This window comes from Tympanuchus pallidicinctus, unplaced genomic scaffold, assembly GCF_026119805.1.
Source record: "Tympanuchus pallidicinctus isolate F22 unplaced genomic scaffold, pur_lepc_1.0 scaffold3, whole genome shotgun sequence".
NCBI lineage: Eukaryota > Metazoa > Chordata > Aves > Galliformes > Phasianidae > Tympanuchus > Tympanuchus pallidicinctus.
In genome coordinates, this window is record NW_026294747.1 from 56,916,989 (window position 1) to 56,940,152 (window position 23,164).

A 23,164-nucleotide genomic window follows, 5' to 3' on the forward strand; every position below is an offset into this window, starting at 1 on the left:
GGATTTTGCTGGCTGACTGAATTTATTGAAGGTTCCCAGGTCTCCCATGAGAAAAAAAATCCAGTGAGAAAAAAAAAAGTTCCTAGGATTAAAGCTGTTTTGAAAGCAGGCCATTAAAAAAAGGCATCAGCAGAGCGCTGTGCTGAGGGAGCTTTGCAATCACTGCAGAAGATCACAGAACCATAGAATTGTTTGAGTTGGAAGGGACCTTTAAAGGCCATGGAGTCCAGCTCCCCTGCAATCAACAGGGACATGCTGGAGACCAGGATCTGCAAAGGAACAGCTGTGCTGGTTCAAGCAAACATCCACCTATTTCCAACAGGCACTGGAAAGTGATATAATTTAACCAAAGAAATGCCCAGCACAGCAAAGTAATGGATACAGTGCTACACCCAATACTTCTCAGCTTGGAAACCTGCTGAATCAGATAGGGCTTCTATGCATTCAGTGAGCTCCAGGGCATTTACCTCCCCCCAGCCTGTTCAGTCTCTCCCCTCCAATCTCATGAAGCTTCCTTCATTCACAACTCCCCATAGCAAAAGGTGGAAAGGGGAACAGTTGTTCCCTATGGGCCCCTGCCAAGCGACCACGAGATGGGAGAGCATTTCTGATATAAGTATCACAAACCCAATGGAAACCAGGGCCTAATGCTGAGGATGAACTGGCAACCACGAGATAAACCAGGGTGAAGAAATCTAAGGTTAAGATGTAAATCAAATGATCAACGGTAATCAGATGGAGGCAACAAGAGAAGCCAACCAAGCAGATAACTGGGAAAGCAAAAGGGATAACTGGGAAAGCACACAGCCTGACAGGAAGGAACATCTGGACTACACGATGAGGTGGACAAACCTGTGCTACAAGCAGATAAAAGCCCAGTTAATGACTGGTTTGACCATATCCTCATGTCAGCGGGCCCCAGGGAAGGCCTGCTGCTTTACTTCACAGTACCTAAGAACTGGCTCAAAGCCCAAGGCCTCTCTAACAGTTATTTTCAAAAGCTGCTGGAAGACAACCAAGGGCCTCAAGGACAAGTTTTTAATCCACACACTCACAGAATCACCAGGGTTGGGAAGGACCTCCATCACAAGTCCAATCCCAACCCGTCCCCACCACGCTCACTGACACGTCCCTAAAACTCCCAAGGGGTCACAAGAGAGCTGTGCAGAGCAGGCTGCTGTGCACACACACCTCCTTCAACAGAGCACCTGCTACTGGGTGCAGAGAAACAGGGAGATGTGAAGCACGTGTGCAGGGTCCCTTCCAACCCAAACCATTCCACGATCCTATGATTCAGGAATCGGCAGATATTAATCCTGGAGAGACAGGAAGCACTTTGGAGGATAGGATCAGAATGAAAAACCTGAGAAACAGTTAAACAAAAATCTCAGGTCCCAACATTTGGTGGTAAGGAATCCAACCAGCATGGCTGAAGCCCTGCTGTAGGCCTTGGAGCTTTGCAAGTGAACCAGTCACACTTCTGCCAGCTGAGGCTGTGCTCTCAGGAAGGGAAACTCTCATTTTAGGATGCATTAAGTGTCCTATGTAGACATTACTGAGTTGTCTCTAGAGGCCACCAGCAGCTCCAACCCCTCGACAGGACATAAAAAAAGCAGCTGGCAGAGTTTGGAGAGGAGTGTTACATAAAATAACGTAGAAAATTCACAAGGACAGATTGGTTTTACTGAGTAGAGAGATAACTGAGGTAAGGCCTGGGAATCTTCAGCAACAGTCACCACTTTTTTTTGTTAGACATTTATTAGAAAAGCAAGTTGTTGTTCCCTAAGTCTGCTGATACAACAAAAACATTTTTAAAGCCTTCAAACTCTGTGTTCTCCTCTTGCATTCAGGCCTTTGCTCATCTCCCAACACTTGGAAGGACCTTTACATCGTAGCAAATTCAAATGTGCACCACCAAACCTTTTGCCTGCGCTCCCTGCTAACAACACTCTGCTCCTCCTGATTCCAAAAAAGCAAATTAACACCACCACGATTGTGTGAAGTGGTTTAGAAGGGGTTAGAGAGCCCAAGAAACAGAGGAGAATGTGTGTGTATTGGTGGTAACAACGCCAGCTACATTAAATGGCCAAGGGCTTCGGTAGCAGCCCGAGGAGAAGCAATGTGCCATCTAGTGGTGATGAAACGGAGAAAGAAACGACAGGCAACCTGTTGTCTGCAAGGAGAAAGCTATTTTAGTGCAGAGCCCCCGTGAAAGCAGTGTTATATAAGCAGCAACAAGAATTCAAGCAGGGGAATTATTAATTTCAGGACTTCCAGTGTTTCCTTCGACGCGAATCATTTCACACCACAAAGCCCAGCGTCCCATCTCTCCCCCTTCTAACATAAAGCCTTCTGGCTTCCTCGTGTCACCAAATCTATTCTGTGTGTTTGATGCACCCAAATCACCTGTTCCATTGTTGCTTCGTGAAGTTCATTCAAATTCAAAGTATAGATACCTTCTTCTGTTCCAAAGATGATGTACTGATCTGAAAAACAAGATAGGGTTTGTTTCAGAAGCTCCTGACCACCGTGGCCAACTGGTGGGTTGCAAACACAAACAACAGTGTTACCTTTAGTGTCCGGATGAATCCATGACGTTGCACAGTTGATCTTCAAAGGGCAACCATCGAAAACTTTGGAGAAACACGCTCCCATCTGAAAGACACAGAGCTGAGAAGTCAGACAAGTTCCCAGCACAAAGCTGTTAACCTCCAGCACTCAGCCACGTAAGACACACCTGCACGCACTGCTGCGGCCTTCTCTTCAGACACAAACTGAACTGTAACATGCAAAATGCTTCTATCTTCCCCCAAAATCTACAATGCAGCCTTCCAAACCTTTCCACAGACTTCATATAGGTTAAGAAATGCAAAGAGGAATCTAAGTTACACGGACAATTCTTACCTACTGGTAAGAACAACAAGGAACGCTTATGCAACAGTGTGAGAAGGCAAAACAAGCACAAACACCCTGCTACACCCTCTCCCATCACCACCTCCCTTCCCCTTTCATTAAAGAGAAAGCCAGTGGAGATCACAGCCCACAGCCAGCGAGGTGTCTGCCCTTCACCACCTGACCGAACAGTGAAAGCAGGGTTTTAAGAACAGGCTCTAATACACAAATGACTGAATGAAAAGTAATCGGCTATGGCACGCAGGACACCAGCCCAGACGAGGCGCTGGCTCACAGCATCAACCTTCTGACACCAGACATGATGTGACAGCGGGCTTCCAACAACTCTGAGTGCAAATGAGATTTCTTACCAGCACCTTTGGCGTTGGTGGCAAACCATTGATTGCTGGCTTCTGTGGGAAGAGAGAAAGATCATCAAGAATGTCCCACGCATTGACGCAACGCTAGCTTGAAAGGAAAGATGACACGAAGCAGCTGATCAGACTGAGAGGCGCAGTACTTACAGGAAAATCTCTCTTCTCTTTTTTACGTGGCAGCTGAGGGATCTGTGAGGATCCTTCTGCATTTTCCTCAATGAGTTTCAGCATGCCGTCCCCATTTCCTACAAAGAAGCCCAGGTACACTTTGGAACTCACTTGACATAATGAAACAGAAAATTCTTTGTTGCTCTATTGTTGCTCTTCCCCTGTGTCTAGGAGTAGAGCACAGTGAACTACAAAGCCTCCTCACATGGACACCTCAGGTAGCCAAATCCCTTCAAGGACAGCTGGCCACTCTTCTGCATACAAAGATACACCGTAATTAAGGCTCCTCGTTACCCAAACATTCCTTGGGCCAAGGTCCTTACAGACAGTCCTTCCTGCACATGTGTTACTTTATTCGTGCAGGCACTGACTGGCTGAGCATCCCTGTTTGGGGAAGAACATTTTTGCCACGGGTCACAGCTCTAATAGGAACCAGCACACACAATAAAAGGAAAGATGTGCTCTGTGGTCAGCTTGTACTAAACAAACTGTCGACTGAAAACAAAGCTGATCCCAAACTGATTTCCTTTTACAGGAAACAAGTCACCTTTAGGAAATGCAATGCATTTACCCAAGTCGCTGTATCTAGCTGTGAGCAATCCTGGGCTACTGATGCTGCTGGTCATACCAATGGGGGAAGAATCAGCCTGAGGCCCACAGACAGGAATACTCTGCCTCCTATGAGCTGGTGGGGCTCTGTTCTGTGAGTCAGGGAAGTGTTTTATCGTCTGAGATTTCTCATCATCTGGGAGGTTTTCCTCAGGGTAACTGTTTATTCTTGGCTGCAACAAACAAAAGAGGTGATGAGTACCTGGGAAATGGCATCCTGAAGCACACACAAGGCAAATTTTAATTCAGGATACACTGCTGCTATGTTAAAAAGGAATCAGCCTTTGAGCAAAGGCATCTGACAGAAGAACAATCTAAGAGGTATTCCTTCTCTGCAGGAAAAATCCCAGCTGCAGGCAGAACACTGACCGAAAGGACATTTCACAGCATGCTCTCCTTAAAGCAGAAATACCTAAAGCCACTTTGCCAAGAGCAGTGCACAGTGCTGGAGTTCCCACAGGTCAAGACTGCACAGACCAAGCCAGCAAAAACAAGAAGGCACATGAAGCCTGCCTGTAAGTGGTATTTAACAGGACTTACAACCTGCTGAGAGCATCCAAGGGCAGCACTGCAGAGGCTGCATGAGTGGGGGCTTTGCTGCCCCAAACCCGTGAAACTCACAGTCACTTACCTTAGGGGGCAGTGGAGGTGGCCCTGCTCGCTTAAGGGTTGACCTGAAATGAAAAGATGCAGTAGCTGTCTCAGTTAAACCAACAACATGAATAGAATTGCTTGAGAACAAAGACTGTAAATAAGAGAAGCTAGATGCACAGAAAAGACTGACTGCAGTTTTGCACAAATGGAGTTAAACCAGAAGTCCAAGACTGGGGGGGAGGATGAAAGCATGTTAATGTTGTTAGAGGTGTTGTTTTTACTAAAGACTTATGTTCTTTCTAAATGCAGCTGTCAGAGAGCACTGCATGGTAAGCACATCATACAGGTAAAGGCACTGGTTCTGTGCAGCCACCACCCTCCCATTATGTGAATGTTGCTTTTGTGTTTGTTTTACTAGAAAATGCTTCCTGACAGTGAAAATGCAGCATTTCTGGACCAGCCAGTACGTCATGTCACAGAGCAGTGTCCTCCCCGGATTTGTCAAGGTGGCAAAACAAGACCACTGGACGTCTGTAAAAACAGTCCCAGCTGCATCCAAACGCAGGGCCAAGCAGCACGCAGTTCCCAGCCACTCCATGCAGTTTGCAGCTTTTGTTCTGGCTCAGTCCAGCAGAGGAGCTGCACAAACCCCCAGAGCTCTGCAGAGATACCTGCATGCCCACGGCACTGTTAGGCCCGGATGGATTAATCGATGCCAAGTCGGCCTGCAGGTATCAGGTGCTTCCATACACCCCAAAAGAGGAGAGCAAGGAAGAAAGCATCGCTGTGCACACGTTCTCCAGATGGTCAGACAACAGACAAGCGTGCGTTAGACCTTGGAGCACAACCAGCCTTCACTTTATGAGTGGCAAAGCTGCCTGCAGCCTTTTAAAGGAAGAGCTTTTGCCAGAGCACTGCCTGCTTAGCGAGAGCCACGCGGAGCCAACGCCGCTGCACACGAAGGAGGTTCACTCACTCTTCAACATCTTCGCTCCCATCGCCAAATTTTGTAAGCAGTCCCCTAGGTGAAACGTTTGTAAAATTGAGAGTCCTGCTCTGAGGTTCACACGTGCAACCAAATCCATTGGTGACACCGTTCAGAAGGAGCAGCTCCCGGCCCTTCTCACAACAAAGCGCTCTCACTCGCTGCCTTAAGTCCTCCTCAAGTTGGCACAGCCCCTGCCTTCACCTTCCACCTGCCCCCAGGAATCGTAACAGCTCTCTCCCACACTTGCTCCCATCAGCACACCATTCTTTCCCTGCTTGGTACTGTAAATACTGCCAAATGCCTACTAGCAGTGCAATCAAAAAGGGGAGAACAAAGGAAGGCTCTGGGGACAAATGGAGAAAGGCCTTTGCAAAGAGAAAGTAGCAGCAGATGGCCTCCTCTGGTGCTGTATGCCCAAGGCACAGCCTGCTTCCCATCACTGTGCAAACTGCAGTTTCAAAGCTACCCAGGGGCAGGAAGAGAAATTGTGACTGGAGGCTCAGGGCAACCCTGGGAATATCATTCTGACACAAACACGAATGGATTGAATTTTGCAAGATGGCAATTTGCAAGTTGTGTCTTAAAAAAAGCCATAAATAACATGGATTGCATGTGCAAATGCATTCTTTAGGATGCTGCTGTGGGACTGAAGTCTGGGCTTCTGCAGCCAGCAAGACTGAGCTGGAAGGGGCTGGCCAGGCTGCAGAAAGCCAGAGCAACCCAGCACCCTGCAGGCAATGCCTCGGCCTCAAGTGCAGAGACCTGAATGCCATGAGCACACATCTTCCACGTCAGCCAGCAAGGAATGGTGACAGCCCTAACAGGAAAATGGAAACATGTCACACAAAAACTGATGCAAGCAAATCTGCATGGCTACACAATTTCCCTGCAATATATTGATTCTGAAGGAAAAAAAAGCTGTCAACAGGAACTAGTGAAAAACTAACAGAACAAAGGCCCACCCATCCACAAAACCCACCTCCATAAGGCAGAAAACCTATACACGTCATTTCTAAATGCTACAGCGACTGGCAAAAGCCATCAAATAAGTTCCATCTCCAGGCACAATGTTTGCTGTGTGGTTTCCAGCAAAGCGATTCTGGAGTGGAACAGATCCATCACCACGGCTGATAAAAGGCCCAGCACGCGGAGAGCTGCAGTGCACATCCTCTCTGTGCAGCCCTGGGGTCATCCAGCACTGCTGGGCACACACAGGCTCTGCATTTCCTGCTCATCTTTTCCAACTGGAAGTGCATTCCAAGTAAGCGGTGCGGATTCAGCACCCAGCAGTGTTCTTTCGATGAGAGGGATTGTGTAGGAAACCTGTGTCTATTGCCAAATTTATAGCCCTAGCAATGTTTGCTACAGATACACTCATCCTGCTTCCACAGAGTCTGGTTTAGACAGCATTAGAAAAGCCACAGAATCAAATCAGGAAGTTGCTTTGCAGGAGGGCAGAAGATGGGAACTCAGAGCCCACCTCCCTCCTGCTGTCTGCAGGGAGCTCACTGCTCACCACAAAGGCTTTCGGGCTCACGGAGGTCATGCAAACAACAGGGATGAGGGAATGAGAGAAGTGACTGTCACTAATGGACAGGAACAGGCAGGGCCTTGGAGGCCTCGTGGAACTTGTACTGTGGTGCCAGCCAGAACAGAAAAATGACCTGAACTGAAAAGGACCCAAAGGCGATCTGCACCACACAGTCACCCCTCAGGGGGCTGCAGTGTCAGCTGGCAGCTTATGGAAGACCTCACAAAAAAGCCAAACAAATGTATTGTGTGCCGCTCTGCTCCAAACAAAGCTGGGAAAGGGCTCTGTTTGCCTGGCCATTATTGCAACCTAAAGGCCATCTTCCCTGTGTGTGCACATTGCTACTGCTGAGCTTCCATACTACTGCTCACAGATTCCAAATCCTAGAATGGCCTGGGTTGCACAGGAGCACAGTGCTCATCCAGCTCCAAGCCCTGCTGTGTGCAGGTCGCCAACCAGCAGCCCAGGCTGCCCAGAGCCACATCCAGCCTGGCCTTGAATGCCTGCAGGGATGGGGCATCCACAGCCTCCTTGGGCAACCTGTGCCAGTGCCTCCCCCCCGGAACAGGATGCCCAAGGAGGTTGTGCACGTCCCTTTAAAGGCACACGGTGGTAGTTTGCAGCCCAAAGAAGCCACAGACATGTTCAGTTCAGCCCCAACTTGGGCAGAGCTGTGCTCTCACCTCAGGCCAGCTTCAGCCCAGGGGAAATCACAGCTCTGCCTCCAAGCCTGCAGCCTCAAACCCTGAGCAGGATGACAACACCCCCAGCACTCACAGCACTGCATGCGCAGAGCTCTTTTCTGCTTTGCTATTGCCAAGCCCTGACTGCAGCCACAGGATGTCACAGCTGTATAAGCAGCTCACGAGAGAAGTGTAAGGCAGCACAGGATCCTGAACTCAGCTCTTGCAAGGTTACTGCTTTTCCTTCCAAAAATTACCTCTGGCAGCATTATTTCAGCAGGGTTGGCATACTTGGATGCTTTGCTTTCTACCTACAAGTTTTAAGTAAACCACTGTTCATCATTAAAAGAGATTCAAATCCACTCCTCAAGACAAGGACCAACCAACTGCAGGACAACAGCAAACCAGGTAAAATTTCCTTTCTTTTTTTATTTCTAAAAGGACCTGAGCTGATGGTTTGGTTTTCCAGCTCAAAGTTTCTTCTTTTTAGACTCTATTTTCTCATTAAGTCACACAAAACCCAAGATGTTTTTAAACTCTGTACTCACTTGCTGCTTCCACCTTCAACAAAAGGATTCCAATGCGAAGCAAAATCGGTACCAGCTGCCACAACCTGAGGATGCAGGGATGGTTATTGTTTTTTCCCCTACCAAACAGAAGCCACAGTATGAAAAGGCCTGGGACATTCCCGAGCGACCCATAAGAACAACATAAAACTCCAAAGTGAGGTCATGTTTTACAGTATTGTTACAATTAGTGAAGAAATAATGTCTGCTTTGGCTCAGACTGAAAAGCAGCATCTGGAATGGCACAGTGCCAGTAGCAATTAATAAATAACATGAAAGCAACAATTTACGATGAGAGATGGATTTTCCACTCAGAGCACTTCCAAGGCACCCAGCACAGCTCAGCCACCCCCAGACTGACAGCATTCCTGTCACTGCACACGGAGCAAGGGGACCTCAGCAGTAACCACGTGCATAAATCTCAGAAGTCCCATTCAAAAAGGATGAACTTTGTTTAAAAACACAGAAATGGGGTTCTTCTGGAGCACTGAGAGCTGATGGCTCCAAATCACAGTTAGTGGCAGCTGCTTCTATTCACATCGCTTAGAAATGGAGCCCTCATACACACAGAGACCCACAGAGAGGCTCATTAGCTGCTCTTTAGTAAGCTGCTGAGAGCTGGGATCAACAGCAGCAGCTCGTGGGGCAAAAATTCTGCATGCTGCACTGCTAGGAGCAAGTAGCAAACAAACTGATGACAGAAAGATCAAAGACTCAAATGCAGAACAGCCTCTTCACATTATCAGATTAATTGGCTCTTGTAGTTTTTCTCATCTGAGCACGACTCTGAGCACAAAGCACAGAGGGCAATTCATTTTCTTAAAAATGTGGTGATTGTCTGGGGACCAAGAGCAGTCTTCCCATGACTCTGTGCCTCAGACACATACATACTGCTTGGAGTTGAACTGCAACACAAGGAAAGTGCTACGACTTGAAGAAATGAAGGAAAACCCAAATTTGCCCTTACCATTTCATCCCGAGCTTCTGTTTCTTTCCGCAGAGGGGGCTCAAACTGGAGCTTATCAACTACAAAACATGATGTTGTCTGCTTTAATACACTCAGCATTGTGCTGCTGCCCTTTCAGTGCTTACTGCAGTGAAACACGTGTTGTAGAACGGGGCAGGAACATTCCCAACACTTAACTGGGCTATAAAATGACTATCACTGCAGGTCCTATTAGTGCCCAAATGCTTAAATTTGCCAATGTGAAACACACAGGAAGAGATGAAAAGTAATACCAAGTTGTAATATGAAAGCACACTGATATGTGACTGTGTAACCACACATTATTTTTAATGCACGTGGAAAAAAAAAAGTAAAAGGCTTTTAACAGTAAGCTTCCTAAAAGGGAGACCTATGTGACTCGGAGCAGCCAGCATTTATGCTACCACAGGCATTTGTCCAAACCCAGAAGGAGTTTCTATGCTCAAAATTTCATCTTACATCCAACAGAATAGAGCATCAATATTGTTATAAAAGGAAATAAAAGGTTTCATGAAAAGAAAATGCATGGAATTGGCACACACCCTGCTCAGGACAGCTATTAAAATCACACGCCAGGGTCAAGAAAAGGTTTAACTAATGAATTTGAGGCAGTGTGAAGAAAAACACAAAATCACAGAATGCCTACGGTTGGATGAGAACCACAAAGCTCACTTTGTTCAACACCCTGCCATGGACAAAGTGCTACCATTTTACTGCATCGTATCACAGGACCACAGCATGGCCTGGGTTGCACAGGAGCACAGTGCTCATCCAGCTCCAACCCCTGCTGTGTGCAGGTCGCCAACCAGCAGCCCAGGCTGCCCAGAGCCACATCCAGCCTGGCCTTGAATGCCTGCAGGGATGGGGCATCCACAGCCTCCTTGGGCAACCTGTGCCAGTGCAGAATAACAGCTAATGGAGTCATGAGAAAACACACCTTTCTAACTCTCAAGTCACTCTTAATTTTTGGTGCTTACCTGTAATTAGTGATTTTGTTATTTTGTAATGCTTGAAGTGCAATCACAGAACTGGAAGAACTACATTGGCCATAAGAGATTTCTACCTAAACATTACTATGCAGCAATGAGTTTTAAAGTAAGTTTTAATTTCAGTTTTGGAAAAATGGTGCTGGTTCTGCTGCCCAAGGAGCTGTGGGTGCCCATCCCTAGAGGTGTCCAAGGCCATGGATGAACCTTGGGCAACCTGAGCAGGAGGGAGGTATCCCTGCCCATGAAGGGGTTGGGGCTGGGTGGGTTTTAAGGTCCCTTCCAACCCAACCATTGTGTGATTCCACGAAAATATTACTGAAGATTCATGTTTGTGCACTGTTTCTTCTGCTTTTGTTTCTCATACGTGCCAACAACGCAACAGACTTTCCAGGCTACGCAGCTGAACAATGACCCCAACCTCCTCCTACTGGTAGAAACAAAGCACCACCACCATGAAATACATCAGGAACTTACAGTTTATCTCTGATGCTGTTCTTTCTGCCCTAACATTCCTGTTTGTAGAACGAATCGTATGGCGAATAACAGAATGAGGCTGCAAGGAAATAAAAACAAAAAGTTACGTGGTTTTATGTCAGCTCTCAATCAACAACCAAATCAACAACCAGGCTGACCTACAGAGCTATGCTAAAAGCTACCAAGAGGAAGAAGAGGTGCTGCAGAGTTGCATGCTGTAACACACACTGCCTCTGTGCTAGCCAAGAGCCAGGACCACACTTCCTAGGCAGAAGTGTGACAAACTCTGCTAAGAGTCCTGGTTCCTCCAGCACAGCAACTTACAGGAGCTCTAAAAATGGGCCAGTGCCCCTGTCAAGTTACAGTCATACATGGTGAGAGCAAAGCAAGATATTTAAACTGCATTTGTACCCAAAGCCAGAAAATGAAAGATGCTCTTACCTCAAAATCATCATCATCCACTTCACTGCAGTGCGTGTGGTTGTCGGGATTATTAACTTTGTCCAACAGCTCAACTGCTAAAGATCGTGAAAGACCAGGCTGACCTACAAAGCTATGCTAGAACCACAAAAAAGAGCAAGTTACAGCATGCAGCTGATCTGCAACTTGAAATAACAAGCGTTCAGTTCAGAATGCCACTGAATTCTGCCTCTTCTCTGGGGGCTCAACTATTTCTTTAGCCACAGTGGCTACACTTGATATCCCTCAGTAAGCAAGGAAATGACACACTGCTGGCCAGTTGTAAACTGGGAAGTAATCTCAAACAATTACATGTTAACTTCACTTCTTATATAATAAGCAGCTGGGTCAAGTGCAGCAAGACAGGAAAAATATGAAACAAATCAGTTTTCTGTGTGGCAGGAAGGGTCAGCACCTACATGGCTGTGCCTTATGGGCTGATGCAGCCACCTGTACAGAGGACATGCTGTAATTATCCCTACCAAATGTCAAATAAATCCTTGTCCCTGAATAAAATCTTGCTGCTTCTTATTGCTGACTGATGTCTCTTTCATTCAGATTTCACCACACGCTGTAGGATCAGGGGAAGAACACTGTTCCAGTTTGATTTCCCATTGATGAGTTGCTCACTTGGAAGCAAGAGATCATTTATGGCTGCTGCCAAATGCCACTTACAGCAAGGAGTCTGTCTGCTGTTGGTCTCTTCTTTGGATTTTTTGTAAGTGCTATTTTGACAAAATTATGGAATGTTGATGACCTTAAAGAAAGAAAAATGAGGAAAGAAAATTATTATATTTAAGTTTTCAGGAAGACATTTTTGATTTAAACTACTGAACAAAAGAGATGCACTAAGTTAGAATGCTGCCTAAGTACCTCAGTGCATCCCAGCTTTGAATAATTATGTCACCAAGTTAACAGCATAGGGGAAATACAAATCCAATTACTGGACCTTGCATGGCAAAGCTTTCAACAACACAGAGAAAACAAACTAAGCACACAAAGCACTATTTCAGCTTTTTCCAGGGTCAGCTGTTACAGAACTAAGCATTGGAAATAAAAACAGTGACTCAGGTGCCCAGCAAACCCACGTAACTGATCTTGGCTATGGACAGGAAAATAAAGTTCAAAATTCCAGACAGAGTTCAGTCTTTGCACTGGTTCTTCTTCTGTGGACAACGTTAGCCAAGAATATTTGATTTTGAATCATGTCCTGCTGCTGGAGCTTAGTTCCCCCATCTGCTCTTCAGAGACGCTTGGAACAACCGGCGAGCTGCTTCTCACTGAGTGTTCCTTCAGGTGAAGTCACATCTCAAGCCAGTGAGTTTAAAACCAACCTATGCTATTGTTCACAGCCTTCCACCTTCAACAGTGACAAGTATAAAGACAACCTATGAAGAAAAGTTGAGGGAACTGGGCTTGTTCAGCTTGGAGAAGAGAAAGCTCCAGGGAGACCTCATGGTGGCCTTCAGTGCTTGAAGGGAGCGGATAAACAGGAGGGGGAACGGCTGTGTGTGAGGGTGGATGGTGATGGGACAAGGGGAATGGTTTTAAAGTGAGACAGGGGAGGTTTAGGTTGGATATGAGGAGGAAGTTTTGGAGGCAGAGGGTGGTGAGGCACTGGCACAGGTTGCCCAAGGAGGCTGTGGATGCCCCATCCCTGCAGGCATTCAAGGCCAGGCTGGATGTGGCTCTGGGCAGCCTGGGCTGCTGGTTGGCGACCTGCACACTGCAGGGCTTGGAGCTGGATGAGCACTGTGCTCCTGTGCAACCCAGGCCTTGCTGTGATTCTGTGAAGTATTATTTTTGTTCATATTGTCTACAACATACTGAGCAAAGAAAAGGGCTTCACCTACCATTTTGCTTTTTCCTTTAGCTTTGGTGGTTGAAAATTACTTTTTGACATTAAGAACAAAGCCCTGAAGGTAAAGGAAAAAAAAAAAAGTTATTATATGGTGGAAAAAAAATCCATTTTCATTCTGGTATCTAAACACTTTATATTAATACTTTGTGATAAGAGCCATAATGATGAAACTGGATTACAGCCTCTACTGCGTGAGAGGACAGACATGGTAAAGCTGATGATTTTCTTATCTTTAAATAAAATCTTTTTAATGCCACCCATAATCCTGTTAAGCATAAGGTTACGGTTTCTCTACCAATCTGTTACACTTAATCGCAGCGCTGCAGACACGACAATTAAAAAAACGATTTAAAATCTCCATTTAGAATTTCAATTCTAAATGTAAGCCTGCAGCCTCGGCCCGGTGTCTTGAGCACAGGCACAGCTCACACAGCAAGGAGCTGCTTGCTGAAGGAGCCCTGAAGAAGGCTGGGCTGCAGGCAGCAGCGCTGCTGGGGCTGAAGGGGACGAGCAGGGTGAGCACGCTCACCTCATGGGGTGCAGGTCGAACATGGGGGGCTGAAGCTCCGCCAGCTCGATGGCTGTGATGCCGACTGCCCAGATGTCACACAGCTGGTTGTAGCCGCCGTTCTTCTCCACCGCCGCAACCTCTGGGGCCATCCTTCAAAGAGAAGCCATCACTCGGTCAGAGAAAAGAGCCAAACAGGAATCACTGCCTCAACATGGAGTCACGCAGCACGACAGGTGACTGCAGGGCAGAGAGCCCCGCCAGAAGGCTGCTGTGCCTCCCCTCACCCGGCAGGGAGAAAACACACAGGCTGCGTGTTCTACCTGAGGTCACCAACTGGCCAGCAGGGCTAGGAATAGACCCAGAGCCTCATGACTCCTGGTGCAATGCTTTAATGACCAGATAATCTTCCTGCCCTGCGTCCTCCTGCTGCGGGATAAGGAGGGCAGCAAACAATTAAGTGCCATTGTCTGAATTAAGCTGCATGTAGACATCGAGTCAGTACTGAGCACATCACCCTGAAAGAAAGGCATCTGGTAGAGTCAGAACTCAAAGGCAGTTAATTTACATCCGTAATCCAGCTCAAGATTTATGCTGATATGACTGCATATTGAATGCTGTCTCACATGGAAAATTAAGTACTAGAGATGATTAAAAGATTGTTTCAAAACTGTTTTTCTGCTGTGCAGAAGGAAATGTGAAGAAAACTGAAAGACACCTTCAGATTTATTCATGAGAAGAACAAGAAGTTAGTGAGAGACTAAATGGCCACTGGGTTGCCCAAGGAGGCTGTGGATGCCCATCCCTGCAGGCATTCAAGGCCAGGCTGGATGTGGCTCTGGGCAGCCTGGGCTGCTGGTTGGCGACCTGCACACAGCAGGGGTTGGAGCTGGATGAGCACTGTGCTCCTGTGCAACCCAGGCCATTCTATGGTTCTGTGATTCCATTATGCATTCAGAGCCTGAGAACCCAAGCTCTTGGCATGATTTGTAAATATAGGCTTAGCTTTGCAAGCACACAGCAATGGAAATGGTTTCTTACCAGTACGGGGTACCAATAAATGATTTCCTCTTTGCAATGGTGGCTGTTATTTTTGCTGCTACACCAAAGTCAGCTGGAAAATGAAATCATCATTCATTTAGAAATCTGATTTTAACACTCTAATTCCATTCTAGGAAGTGCCATGTTATGAAAAAGCACTCTTTCCTAATGCAAATTAAAAATTCATTCAGCTTCGACAGTTGATTAATAATAAGATCAACTAATGTCAGTGAAGAAACACTTCTGAATTAAAACCATTAGTTTCTACAGCTCACTCACAATCCTGCTCCCCTCCTCACTGGTTTTCCATCTCCCCAAGCAGCAATCTTACAAAATTCAGAGGTATTCAATGTAATAGTTGAGAGGAAAACCAGCGTCATGCTTTGGAAACAGTACTATTTCTGTTACTTCCAGAGGAGCCATGGGGGGCCATCTGTTCTTGCTTCTGGAGTCAGTCTAGGGGACAATTACCCCTTACTGAGAGCTGCAGACACATCAGATGGTCTTACAGAGCCAAAAGACATTCATGTCCAGCTTTATTTTGATTGCATCTGTACTATGATAGCTGGAGGACAGTTGTGGACAGATCTAATAGGTTGGCAGGCACATGCAAGGCACAGCGTGCAAGCCAAGTTTAATGGAAACAGTGGAAGCTCCTATCAGTTTCAAAGTTTTTACTTTCTGAGGGGCAGCAAAGCCTCACAACCACTCCTATTTCAACCCAAGATCATGACTGTCTCATTCTGTCTCCTAAGATGTCTCCTTGTCTGCTCCTTCCTTCCTGAAGAGCCCTCACAGCACACAGGCTCCTATGAAGAAGCAGCAGACAGGCAGACAGGAGTTCTGACAGAAGATTCGTCCTGCCCGTGCCCCTCTACATGCAAAGTGCCATTAGAGGAAGCCAGCAACTCTACTCTCTTTAAGTGCCTGCCTGTGGAACCCAGGCCAAGGAGACCAAGGAGAGTTTCCTCACCTCCACCTGCATGGAAACACCCAACGCCATACGCTGGGCTGGAGGCACAGCCAGGAACAGACCCTGCACTGCGACAGGCTGCCAGGTGCAGAACTGCCCTTCTGGCTAGGAACAGAGCCAGCAATATCCAGGTAACCTCGGTTCCAGGGAAAGCTGGGAGGCTTCAGGGCTGGTTGGCTGAGAAAAGCAATTACTGTAGCTTCGTAACAGAATGCAACTTCTCATCTCATCCACGTGCGTGTGCCCATGGAGACACTCCTCCTGCTGTCCTCTACTGACCTCCAGCACCGGGATGTCCTTACACACCAGAGGTTTATGCCACAGAGAACATTACCCAGTAAAACTGGTTGCACCAACACAGGAGTTCTGCTGTGATGGGCTTGATCGTTTATAGGAAGCTCAATCACTGCTGCACACGTGCTGCTCAACAAAAACAAGCCCATACAAAATCTGAGTATTCTCCCCAAGGAAAATTCCTGCCTTAAAGAAAAGCTAAAAGACCATTTGCTCAACTCATGATTGACTGCGTCCAAAATCTCCTATTTGCTTTCTGTCTCCATATTAAATCCTGGCCACTTACCTAACTTGACATCGCCATGGTCTGTTAGTAGAATATTTGCACCCTAAAACATAATAAGTAGAATATTAAAATGCATTGGCAGGAATATTTTCCCACAGTAGAAAGTTTAAGGGTTCTCAAAGTTCCCAGTTACCTTTATATCTCTGTGCATTTTCCCCTTCATATGCAAATAAGCGAGACCCTGGAAACAAAAAGAGACATAACCCTTCATTAGCACACCTGGTAACAGACTGCAAAGCCAGTCCCATTCGATCAGTTTTAATCACTGAATGTATTTCATTGCAAAATCAAATAATTGAGATTTGCAGGTAGGAAGTGTGCTGGGTTCTGTTCCTCATCTCTCCCAGCTGCAGCCAACGCACGTGAAGACTCATTTAGTCACTGTTGAGCATTTTATGCTGGTAAATGGACATTTTCAGAACAAGACTCAGTTCAGGTGCTCTTGCAGCCATCGAGCTGTCTGCCCTGCAATACCAGTTCCTGCAGCAGCAGGAGATGAGGAACACAAGTGCCAAGCAGGTGACTGGACGGGCCTGCACCCCACCTCCAGCAGAGAGCAGTTCAGCCACAGCTCCTGGGAAAGATGGGGCTTCATGATTCTCTTCTGCAATCATCCACGGATGCAGACAGCGGGGATGGAAATGTTCCCTGCAGAAACACTGCCTGCATCACCTTATCTTGTATTTCTACCATTATGGGCAATCAGAAAACAAAACAATTGCAGCCACCTGGTTTTTTTTCTCTACAAATGATTAGAATTTAATGCCACGATCAAGCAGGCGGTTCAAAACACACCTTTTTTAAACTTTAATTATTATTATTACCCAGTTACTTACCCTTGCTTACTGGGCATTGGCTGCTTTCTGCAACGACATTCAGAACTTTGTCCTGAACAACTTCTGCACTGTGTCAGAACAAGGCATGAAAACTGCCCAGACAGCACTGTGATCCCAACCTGCAAAGACCTGTCTTCCACATTATCACTGCCACCACCAGCATCACCAAGGAGACAGACTGACTTTTAGTATTTCGGTCCTGCAGTGGGATCCACAGAGACATCCACACGTGCACCACTGCAAATTACAGCTGCAAATTGCAGCACGAAAGCAGCGCTGTTCTGACAACGATTCTAAGCAAATATTTGCACAACCTTGCTGTGCTTCTTGCTGATTTCTATTTATGCAGTATTGAAAACTGTCTGATTGGCCTCAAGAAGCCTCCCAGTGCTCACAAATGGAAGTGGTGGTACAGCTCTGTCTTCTGAAATCGCTCATCTTCTGCCCCTACAGCCGTGCACAGCCTCTATCACATATGACTACAATACATCTGCAGAACAGTACCTGCAAAGTCTCTCTGCAAACATATGCAATTTGTAACTCTGACAGAGGTCCTGTGACTGAAAACAAAGATAAAAAGTGTGTAAGTCTACAGCCTTTATTTACAGCATGTAAATAACACTGTGAAGAACCAAATAGCAGTACTGCCTTTTTTAACATGGACTGTATTTTACACTGAGCTGAAAAGAGGGTTTTGTTTGTTTGCTTTACAGAAAGGCTTTTTGCAAGAAAAACAACAGCACATTAACAGAAGACAATATCCACAATGAGAGTCCATATGTAATTACTGCCATTTCTGGTTGCAAACTTCTTAAAGGTCTTTTTTTTTTTCCCAGTGCCTTCAGAAAAAGGAGATCAAATACCACTGCACACCAACAATGAATGGTGCAGGGCTGGCAGGAGGCAACTGAAGGCACAGAGGAGCTCACACTGTACAGCCACTGCAGGTACTGAAGAGCCCTGCAGGGGGACAAACCAAGCTCCTGTACCTAAGTATCAGGAGAGAAAGGAGCAGTGAGATTGAAAAACAAAGTGCATGGCAGGAGGCATTCAAGGCCAGGCTGGATGTGGCTCTGGGCAGCCTGGGCTGCTGGTTGGCGACCTGCACACAGCAGGGCTTGGAGCTGGATGAGCACTGTGCTCCTGTGCAACCCAGGCCATTCTAGGAGTCTGTGATGCTGGCCCAGAATGGCAGGATGTCAGCACAGAGCCACTGCTGCCATGCTGAGGAGTGCTCTGTACAAAATCTGCTGACTGTAGCTAGAGAAGTGTTCATTTCTTCAAGAACACACACATGCAATGCCAGCCAGCACCAACCATCCCCCAGCTTTCAAATTTTCCTCTTTGCATAAATCATTCCTAAGGTACAGAGGTTAATATGAGTTCCCAAAGTACCATGGTAGATATCTTGGAGGGATCCCCCGCCGCAGTACTCCATGCATATCCACAGCTTTTCACGGCTATCCAGGGAAAGGCAAAACACAGACATCAGAACCCGGCTGATCACTCTCACAGCACACAACTTCCCCTGACATCCAACCTCCAGCTGCCCTCCCTCAACTCCAAACCATTTCCCCTTGTCCTGCTGCCATCTCCCCTTTCCAAGAGCTGACTCCCCTCCTGTCTGCAGGCTCCCTTTAGGCACTGCAGGCTGCACTGAGCTCACCCCAACATCCTTCTCTCTTGTTCAGCCCAGCTTCCTCAGCCTGTCAATCCATCAGAATGAAAGATCAATGACAAGCTTTTAACTTCTAACTTATCAGGTGCTGCTTTAACGATGACCTCCTAACTGCAAGGAAGAAGATGTAGAACAAACAGCTGAAGTTTACCTTCTATCAGCAGGAGCACATTAGACAAGCTCCCCAAATTCACACTTTCAATCTGAGATTGACAGTACCTAATCACACCTAAAAAATCCTACACGGCCTCCAGAAGAGCTGCTGGGGATTTCAAAATCCAGCTATTTTGTTCCACTGAAGTCCACTAGGGCTGTACAGATGAAAATGAACGCAGCCCTCCAAGAAATCCATAGGTGAAGCCTCGCAGACCAAACGGGCAAAGTGCTGATATATATTCCCACGGAGCCAGCTGATAAATGGCACTGTTCCACACAAGTGGAAAATCTCCCCCAACTTGCTGTATCACATTTAACGCGTGCGCCTGCGGACGCAGCCAGCTGGCAATGCCTTGCTCTCAGCACGTCGCATCTGCAGCACCACAACCAGCAGAAATGCTTACCAGCAACCCAAAGTGAGGGCTCCCTTACAGCCTATACTTTCCCAGCACACAGTGCTGCCATTAAATACCATACCCCAAAGCAATTGCTCATGATAAACAGTGAGCTTGTTTTATATTATGAGTGATAGACTCGTAAAATCTGCCCAGCAAAGTGAGTAGGATTGGATATGTTGCAAGAGTCTCTAAGGGAGAAGTTTCTTTCTGTTCCTAGTGATAAAAATATTCCAGCCTTTTGGCCAGCAGAGAAAACAAAGTATTAGTCACTTTTGTGTGTGTTTTTTTCTAAACCCAGAAGAGAACTGAATGGAATTCAAGCTAGAGAAGAACACAGAGAGGATACAAGTAATAAACCACAGGGAGACTGTTGTAGGAAAAGCCCAGCAGAAATGCAGGTAATGCAGTGCTATTTACCTGAGATAGCTCCCAAAATAGGCGACTATGTTGCAATGTTTGCATTCTTTTACCATATATATTTCCTGCTGGATCAACGAAAAGTCATCCCCTGAAAAACAGGAAACAGGCACCATTAGAGCACACAAAAATGAACTTTGAAAGAGACCTGAAAGCATGCGTGTAACTCACAAACACCAGCCGTGAGCTTGGATAACTGCTAAGCCTTCACAAGGGTTTTCTGACACATCAGCTTCTTCAGTAAGTTTTCAACATCAGCCCTTCGTTTTCCATTCTTTGATCTATGATCTGCTTTGGCGTGAGTATTTCTCAAAGGCCGATGAAGAAAGGCTGTCCTGGGAACCTGTGCTCCATGGACCAAGGCAGCTCCACAAGCAGAGTGCTCTGGCAGGTAAGGAGAAGGTCCTGTAGGATGGGAGCATGATGGCAGCTGGCAGAGCAACTGTGCTTCACCTGCACACCTTGGCTCACACAAGGCTCCTGGCCACAGGCATGAAGACTACAGCAAGGTAAGGCCAGAGCCACCTCCTGAAGCTGGGAGAGATCCCAGAAAATCAGGTCTGGAAGCACCCCAGGACACCACCATCCTCCTTGGCCACCAGGGCACGCTGCTGGCTCGGGGTCACCCTGCTGGTCAATTGGACCCCAGGTCCTGCAGAGCACCCAGCAGCTCAGCCCAGCCTGTTCTGATCCATGCAGTTATTCTTCCACAGCTGTAGGACTCTAAAGCTGCCCCTGTTGAACCTCTTCAGGTTCCTCTCCACCCAACACAGCCTGTCCAGGCCTCACAGAATGGCAGCACAGCCTTCTGGTGTGTCAGCCACCCCTCCTAGCTTCACATCACCAGCAGACTCTAATGGTGCGCTCTATCCCTTCCTCCAGGTCACTGGTGAAGATGTGGAATGAGACCAGACCCAGCAGCACCAAGCCCTGCTGTTATAGCCTCTCACCAGGCTGTGTCACTGATCACAGCCCTCTGAGCTCTGCCAGACAGCCAGTTCACAACTCACATCACTGCCCACCTGTCCATCCCACACTTCCAAGCCTACCTACAAAGACGTTATGGGAGACAGTGTCAAAAAGCCTTGCTGAAGTCAAGACTGACAACATCCACTGCTCTCTCCATCTACCCAGCCAGTCATGACAGCACAGAAAGCTACCATGTTGTCAAGCACGACTTCCCCTTGGTGAATGCACGCTGACCACTCCTGATAACCTTCTCTTCCAATTCCTTGGAGAGGGCATCCGGAACAAGTTGTGCCACCACCTTCCTGTGGCCTCTATTTTCTGGGTCCTCCTTTTGCCCTTTCTGAAGACTGCAGTGGCACTGACTTACCAGCAGCCCTCAGGTACCTCTCCTGTTCTCCACAGCCTTTCAAAGATGACAAGAGAGTGGTTGGACGATCACTTCTGCCAGCTCACCATAGGCTCATCATTAAAAACATCCCATCTCCAAATGCTTTGCAGCACATATGGCCTGCACGCCCACTCAGCCACCACTGACTCACAAGGAGAAGCACAGAACCCTCGTGGCCCACTCCTGTGGCTCTGTTTGGTGACCAGGACAGCTGTATCAGCTACCTGAGCTCTCTGGCTGGATTTGCACAGCCTGCAGGACTGACACGCTGCCCCACAGCTCTGCTCATCACAGTGGAAATCTCAGCTCTCGTACACATGAAGCTGCTCAGTCACGTAGTGAAATAACTATGACACACAGAACTACATACATGCCCAGCAAATCCTCAAGGGCTCCTTGAATATTTATTAATTACGTGGAGAAAGACTTCAGTAGGGAAAGAAAACAATAGGAGAGGAGTTTAAAAAAAGATTCTTGACATTTGAAGCACAAACAGTACTTTTCTTTGCGTAATGAGAAAAAGGAAAGGCAACACAAACTAGGAACTGATATTAGCACAGACTTCACACTGTGCTGCTTGCTCTATGGGTCACCTTTCAGCTATAGCTTGGCTTGGAGTTGAGCACCCTGCATATCAATGCTTGCTATGAACAAAGAAATGCTGAGTTTGAACCAGGTGGATGAATCCCTCTTATTTCTGTGACAAACCCCCAAAGGGAAATCGGTAGGTATTCACAGATGTCTCATTTTGAAACTAAAAACTTTACCTAGGAAGTTCAATCTAAGCAAAGTGTGAATGCAAAGAACTCCCACCCCATACCACAGTGCTTCCTCTAACGCTGCAATTTGTCCAAAAGTTCAGAGAATGAATTGAGAATCCTCAAATCAAAGGGTCTTTGATAAGCAAGAATCAGCGTTTCAGAACAGCTAAAAGCTGTCACATGAAAATCGGGGTCAATAAGTGCACCAAAAAAAGCCAGTAGGCAGCATCCTGAATTGCCCTTCATTATCATATTGACTGGATCATCTACTGTGGGCCACTGACTACCATCTAATGATAATACTAAAAACTGTAACTAGGGGGGGAAAACAAAGGAAATATGGTGATTTGGACTAGAAAAAAGACTGCAGCAGATACTAACCTTCACTTACATAAGAGATACCTGGGAAAAAAATAGCAATAATTTGTTCTGCTTTTCACAGAATCACCCGGGGTTGGAAGGGACCTCAAGGATCACGAAGCTCCAACCCCCCTGTGCCATGCAGGGCCACCAACCTCCACATTTCACAGCAGCCCAGGCTGCCCAGGGCCCCATCCAACCTGGCCTTCAACACCTCCAGGGATGGACGGGGCATCACAGCTTCTCTGTGGATCCTAAATCTGCCCTCCCTCAACTCCAAACCATTTCCCCTTGTCCTGCTGCCATCTCCCCTTGCCAAGAGCTGACTCCCCTCCTGTCTGCAGGCTCCCTTTAGGCACTGCAGGCTGCACTGAGCTCACCCCGCAGCCTTCTTTTCTCCATGCTGAACAAGCCCAGCTCCCTCAGCCTGTCTTTGTAGTGGAGGTGCTGCAGCCCCCTGCTCATCTCTGTGGCTCCTCTGGACCCTCTCCAACAGCTCCCTGCCTTTCCTGTACTGGGGGCTCCAGACCTGCACACAGCACTGCAGATGGGGCCTCATAAGAAAGAGTAGATGGGGACAATCACCTCCTGTCCCTGCTGCCCACCCCTCTGCTGATGGAGTCCAGGAGATTTCCATGATTGGACAACTAGAAATGGGTTTAAATTGCCTTAACCTATAATCAGTGTAATGATGAAAAGTTTTTCCTTCCAAATGGACAATGAGACACTGAACTCAGTGTGGGGATGGAGATAACACTTGTGTGAAGCAACACACAGAAGATGACCTTTTCATTTGCAATTAGTAAATGGACGACCTATGCAAGAAATGGGGCAACCTACAAAAGAAGGAATTAAGAGGGATTTGGAAGGAGAGGTCCAGGCTTTATATGAGCCAGAGCTGACAGAAAAGTAGCGAGCAGATG

The 23,164-nt window shown here is 47.0% G+C and overlaps 1 protein-coding gene across 6 annotated transcripts in view; it reads right to left on the minus strand.

Annotated features, from left to right (window-relative positions):
* The window catches only part of MAP4K5 (mitogen-activated protein kinase kinase kinase kinase 5), a 60,941-nt gene that overhangs the window by 10,718 nt on the left and 27,059 nt on the right, over positions 1-23,164 (minus strand). For 3 of the 6 annotated variants that reach the window (XR_008209700.1, XM_052696538.1, XM_052696539.1), the window contains 20 exons: positions 19,764-19,854; positions 18,510-18,574; positions 17,619-17,674; positions 16,412-16,459; positions 16,279-16,321; positions 14,726-14,798; positions 13,706-13,837; positions 13,169-13,231; positions 11,991-12,072; positions 11,298-11,414; positions 10,857-10,935; positions 9,376-9,434; positions 8,391-8,455; positions 5,617-5,661; positions 4,678-4,720; positions 4,009-4,219; positions 3,417-3,514; positions 3,264-3,305; positions 2,571-2,655; positions 2,407-2,486 (listed from right to left, as the gene is read on the minus strand). Coding sequence is in view for 5 of the 6 variants with exons in the window: in XM_052696538.1 (XP_052552498.1) it covers positions 2,407-2,486; positions 2,571-2,655; positions 3,264-3,305; positions 3,417-3,514; positions 4,009-4,219; positions 4,678-4,720; positions 5,617-5,661; positions 8,391-8,455; positions 9,376-9,434; positions 10,857-10,935; positions 11,298-11,414; positions 11,991-12,072; positions 13,169-13,231; positions 13,706-13,837; positions 14,726-14,798; positions 16,279-16,321; positions 16,412-16,459; positions 17,619-17,674; positions 18,510-18,574; positions 19,764-19,854 (1,577 nt within the window). In the remaining variant the exon portion in view is untranslated. The remainder of the gene's footprint in view (positions 1-2,406; positions 2,487-2,570; positions 2,656-3,263; positions 3,306-3,416; positions 3,515-4,008; positions 4,220-4,677; positions 4,721-5,616; positions 5,662-8,390; positions 8,456-9,375; positions 9,435-10,856; positions 10,936-11,297; positions 11,415-11,990; positions 12,073-13,168; positions 13,232-13,705; positions 13,838-14,725; positions 14,799-16,278; positions 16,322-16,411; positions 16,460-17,618; positions 17,675-18,509; positions 18,575-19,763; positions 19,855-23,164) is intronic. The other 3 variants (XM_052696541.1, XM_052696542.1, XM_052696540.1) reach the window with 3 other exon arrangements.